A 5495-nucleotide genomic window follows, 5' to 3' on the forward strand; every position below is an offset into this window, starting at 1 on the left:
CGGGACCAAGACCGCATAAAAACCAGTGAGTTTTGTCCATAGAATCGACCGGATGTCCAGTAGCTGTCAATTGATCACAAAGAGATTTAAATTTTTTGGCAAAAACAAAGACATATGAGGTACCTTTCTTTAATTGGCGCAAAGAATCACACAAGTTTTCTGTACGTTCAGATGAGTGATGGTTGTAATGGATCTTGATTAAAGAAGAAGAAGAGAGACGTGGGGAGGGTTGTGAAAAAGAGGGATCTGTTATGTTAGGCTGATACCATATGAGAAATATATTGCCGATTCTTATTATTAATTTGTACAAAGTATTATATATATATATATATATATATATATATATATATATATATATATATATATACACACACACACAAATAAAGGATTTACAAAGGAAACAAATTAACTTAAATAGATAAAAGATAATCTATCTTTTATCGTTAACAAAACTTATATCAATATTTATCATAAAAGAATATTAATTGTTGTCAGTACGATTAAGCATGTGTGTACTCTATAGTTCTTTCATGACACAATAATATGGTTGAAAGAGGTGTTAGTGACCATTAAAGATGAAAATATAATATATAATTGGAGAATATTATATAAAGTGTAAAATATAGATCTGTGATATTTATTTCTATGAAAAATATGTTGTTTGATTTCTAGGTTACATATTTGTTTTTTTTTTTTTTTTTTTTTTTTTTTTTTTTTTTTTTGTAATTTGATTTTGACCAGTTAGCTCTAAATTTCATAATTGAAGCATGTATGAAAGATACGTGCCAACAATTTTGAATTTATAATGCACTCTAGAAACCAACCGTAGCCTCACAGACCGCTCCCTCATATCTCAGTAGGTCTTAGCATTTTCCCAAATTCAACTACAAGAAGTCATGAATGTATTTCTTGAATCAATCCACTAAACTGAATTTCATTTGTTAGTTGGATGTGGTGGTCAGAATGCAAGATTTGTGAAAGTTCATTATAATTTATTAATGTTAACCTTTGGCAAATTATGAAACTAATATTATTTTTTGTTCATAGCATGCTATTTTTTGTAATAATTTCTTTAAGCGAAAGATATGCATACGTGATTAGGCGTTGACTGAAAAATCATATTTTAATTCTTAGGTTGGACGGAATGGGAGCGGGAAAGGAGGTGAGGGAAGCTTCCCTCACTCTTGAATACCACTCCTTGGGTGAGGGAAACATCCCGTGGGAAAGAGGTGGGGGGAGGGAGTGCCGCACTCTCTCTTTCTCTCTCTCTCTCTCTCTCTCTCTCTCTCTCTCTCTCTCTTCATGCTATTAGACATGTTTTTTTTTTTTTTTTTTTTTTTTTTTTTTTTTTTTTTTAATCCTTTTTAATATTTATAAAATTATATACCTATCAAAAAATATATTAAAATTCATGGTTTTTAATTCCCTACAAAATGAGTATAATATATGTATGAAATATATTTAAAAAAAAATATAAAAAAATAGTGAGGGAAGCTTCCCACCCATTCCTTGGGTTTTAGGTGAGGGAAAGAAAAGTGAGGGAAACATCCCTCCCACACCCTCCGGTCTTATAAGGAAAAAATACTTTAGAAATTGACCAAATTACATGTCTGAATTTGATGTTTATGGTTATGACAATGCACTTTAATTGTAATGTTTATCGAATTTGTTTGCAGGTTGCTGGTACATATAACAACTTATTGTTGCTTTTGGTTTTACATGACCAATATGAAAAGAGCCATGCGAGCCTCCATGGGGATTGGTACACCGAATAGAGTCAATTTATAAAGCTACTACACAACATATTTTAATCAAGGAGTCACATCATGTCGTGATAAAACAAAGGATCATGTGGATCATTTATGTTAAAAATTACTGTATTAAAAAACCAAATTGTTCTAATATAAATATTTAATATTTTTATTTAACAAGTTTGGTTCAAAACTCTAAAAATGAATCTAACTAACATTTTTTTTATTAAAATTTCACCTAAGACAATGTCACCTATTAATGTGATATGTATTTAATTTATGTTCCCCGCGTTTAACGCGAGTCATAATCTAGTTATTTTTATTACAAAATACTGCATTATTTTAAAAAAAAAACTGCACTATTTTTATTAAAAAAAATGTAGTAGGAAATAACTTTGGTTTTTCGAGAAAAAAAAATCGACACCATAATACGATCAAGAGAAGAAGCCGAAACAAAAAAAAATGACATTATAATGTGATCCACAGGAGAGGCCGAATTAATTCAATCGGACAACATTTTTTTTATTTTGGTAATTCTCGCTTACTGTTTGTCGATCAAAAAAAGAAAATAATTTTTGGTTTTCCGGTCCGGTCCGGTTCGGGTTAAATCCTTTAATTCGGGTACGGTCTGGTCCAAACCTGAAACCCGATTATTGATAAAAACCAAACCCGAAACCGGCCCATTAATATGATAATCCGGTTCGGTCCCGGTTTTTTTTTCCGGTCCGGCCCGGTCCCACGGATCTTATGCTCATACCTAGGAAAAACCACACCCTAATCCATAAGTGAAAATTGTAAACACTGTAAAAATTGACGTGACGCCTACGTGACACCTTTTCACTATTAGTAAAAAACACACCACACCTCTTAGCCTAATAGTCATTATCTTTCTGCCGAAGTTCGTCGAATTTGTGCCTATCGACTTTTAGATTAGTATTTGCAAGTATGTTCCAAAATTTTGTTGGAGGCACTTTTCTTATAAGTTGAGATGCTAATAAAATTTAGTAACAATAATGGAGTATAATCTTCTCTAATAAATGAAGGTTTTTTTTTTTTTGCCACTTGTCACTCTTACATTAATTTGGACACATGTCATTTTTTGGTATTTTTGAATAATTTTTTTTTTCATTTGTCATTTTTTCATTTTTTATCTTTTCTTAATTAACAATCAAATTTACACACCAATTACTAATTGCCTTAATTAAAAATAGTCAATAAATTACAATATTAGTACTTATATATTGTATTTAATATGTTTCCTTTTAAATTCAAATTTTAAATTTCAAATCTAAAATTTCAAATTTAAATAAATTTTTATTTAAACATTTATATATATTTTTTGTTTTATCCAACCCGTATAACATACGGGTCTCACAACTAGTACATTACTAAACTAATAACTTGGTACTAGTAAGTTTGACACTTTTATCAAACATCTGCCTAAATTCTTAGGAAAAAAGTAGAAAACAAATGTCATTGTCAAAAACGCGCAATACCGAAATTGCTTAAGTTAAGTGACATTTTAGAAAATATGCATTTTACGAGGTAGGTTTTGAAACATTTGAAAACTTCAGGGGGTTTGAATAAAAATAAGAATACCCCAATTTTAAACAGGATCATTCCCATTTCCCACCATCTATTCATTGAAAACCCTAATTCAAAAACCCAGTTGACTAACCTGAGGAAAAGTGTAAGATTTCATCATTGTATATGCGTAATTTCATTAAATGGACGTTGATATAGGTAGGTGGATTCTCGAGTTCCTCATACGACAACACTCACTCGACGATCGCTTATTAAACGTTCTAATTCGCGTTCTTCCTTTGCCAAACAACGACCCAAGCATTACAAAGAGTCTGCTCTTGCGAAAACTGGAGTCTGATATCAAAAAAGGTACAATCTCCGAACGTACTCTCGAATTCTTAGAACAAATTGAAGAATTGGATCATAGAGAAGGAAATACTAAGGTTTCTGAAGCCATGAAAGCAGCGTATTGCGCTGTTGCGGTGCATTGTACAGTAAAGTTGATTGAAGAGAGTGGGGATGATGATACATACAAGTATTTTTGTGCTGTGAGTAGGATATGGAGGGGTAGGATTGAAAAAATGGAGAAATTTGATGTGGCAAACGGAGTGAGCTTGGTTTCTGATGATTTGTTGGGTTGGATGAATGATCTTGAGGCTGGCGTTTGGGTTCCAAATTATTTTGAAAAAGTCTTGGTGAAGTATAAGGGATTGGATGCAGTGGATGCCGTTTGTTGTTATGTCAAGGAGGCTAAAGAAAAGATGGGTCCTACGTTTCTTGAATCAGTGGCTGGGACACTGGGTGATGATATGCCAAGGAAGGTTTTGGATTTGGGTAAAGAGGAAGAACATCATGATGAGATTAAAGAAGTAGCTGCAGATGGTGCTTCAAATGATGATCAATGTGTTAATGCCAATCTCAATAGAGAGGATAAAGGTAATTTCAATCTGAAGCTTGTTAATAGAAAGACATTTTGTCTTTGGTTTTGTATCAGTGTTAATGATCATAATGCATGTGAGAATGTATCAGAATGTTTCATTGTGACTGTATTGTATTTGTAGGTGCCCATAATAAGGTTGTTGTAGATGATCCCAGTCCCTCGTGTGATCATGGTGAAGCCCTAAATGCTAATGGAGATGATCAAAAGGAGCCTAATGTTAGCCTAATGGAACAAAATAGCACTGCCCATGTCTTTGAGGTAATGCCTTTTGGCTTTTGTGCATGTATCTTAATTTGAACTTTTAATGTTTTTGATATTTCCCAACTACACACAGATATCTTTTTTATCATATGATAAATTGTTATAGATGCATTAAGTATAATTAATTAAAATCTCTTTGTAGTGGAGTGACTCCATTGATAATTCCAACAAAGATTCACCAAAAAAGCAACCCATTACACCTCTCAAGTACAAAAACAAGAAACTCCCACAAACAAGAAAGAAAATGAGATGGAGTATCACAGAGGAGGACACTCTGCGAACAGGAGTGCTAAAGTAAGTCAAACTTATAAAATCTTTCTTTATTTCACTTTTTTTTTTATTTTTTTTATTTGCAGTTTTATAGCTCATATAATTTGTATTCTTTTTTGAAGGTATGGTAAAGGAAATTGGAAGCTGATGTTAAATATATATCGTGACATATTTGTAGATAGAACAGAGGTAATGCATCATTATTTTTATAAGTTGCATTTGTTACATGAGTCTGGGGCTATTTTTATGATAAGGACAAAACTTACAATTTGTAGGCGAATGGTTTCAGGTTGATTTGAAGGACAAATGGAGAAATTTGACACGTTGACAAGTCAAAACAATCGATTAGATTCCTTTCCAAGTTTTGGAGATTTTGTTTAGTGAAGAAGTGTTTTATGATTGTATATTTTTGGCTATGATTGTTAGGTAAAAGTTGGTTATGATTGTATATTATTCTCATGCTTAAGGATTACATTTTTTTTAACAATTTTCATGGTTGATACAAAGTTAAGAATCAATTCTTTTAAAGTTAAAGTTTCTTGTAGCATCATGATATTACTAAGTAGTTAAATACCTCTTGTAAATGTGCAACAAATAAGGCATATGTTTTACTGCTAATTATAGGTCACCGATTAAAGATCATCACAAGAGAATGAAATAAATAATATATTTATACAAGGCAAAATTTTTATTTACCAACTAAAATAAATAATTAATAGTTAATCAATATCGAGCTAAATAAATAAATG

General features: G+C 31.6%; 1 protein-coding gene across 1 annotated transcript; it reads left to right on the forward strand.

The window, feature by feature from the left end:
• Positions 1–3390: 3390 nt before the first annotated feature.
• On the forward strand, positions 3391–5274 carry LOC145071445 (uncharacterized). The gene is made up of 5 exons (XM_079018325.1): positions 3391–4211; positions 4337–4473; positions 4619–4770; positions 4869–4935; positions 5036–5274. Exons 1-5 carry the CDS (start codon positions 3479–3481, stop codon positions 5072–5074), a joined length of 1128 nt encoding a protein of 375 aa, XP_078874451.1. The 5' UTR covers positions 3391–3478; the 3' UTR covers positions 5075–5274.
• Positions 5275–5495: the final 221 nt, after the last annotated feature.

This window comes from Lactuca serriola, chromosome 8 (genome assembly GCF_051521515.1).
Source record: "Lactuca serriola cultivar US96UC23 chromosome 8, Lser_US96UC23_V15, whole genome shotgun sequence".
Taxonomy (NCBI): Eukaryota; Viridiplantae; Streptophyta; class Magnoliopsida; order Asterales; family Asteraceae; genus Lactuca; species Lactuca serriola.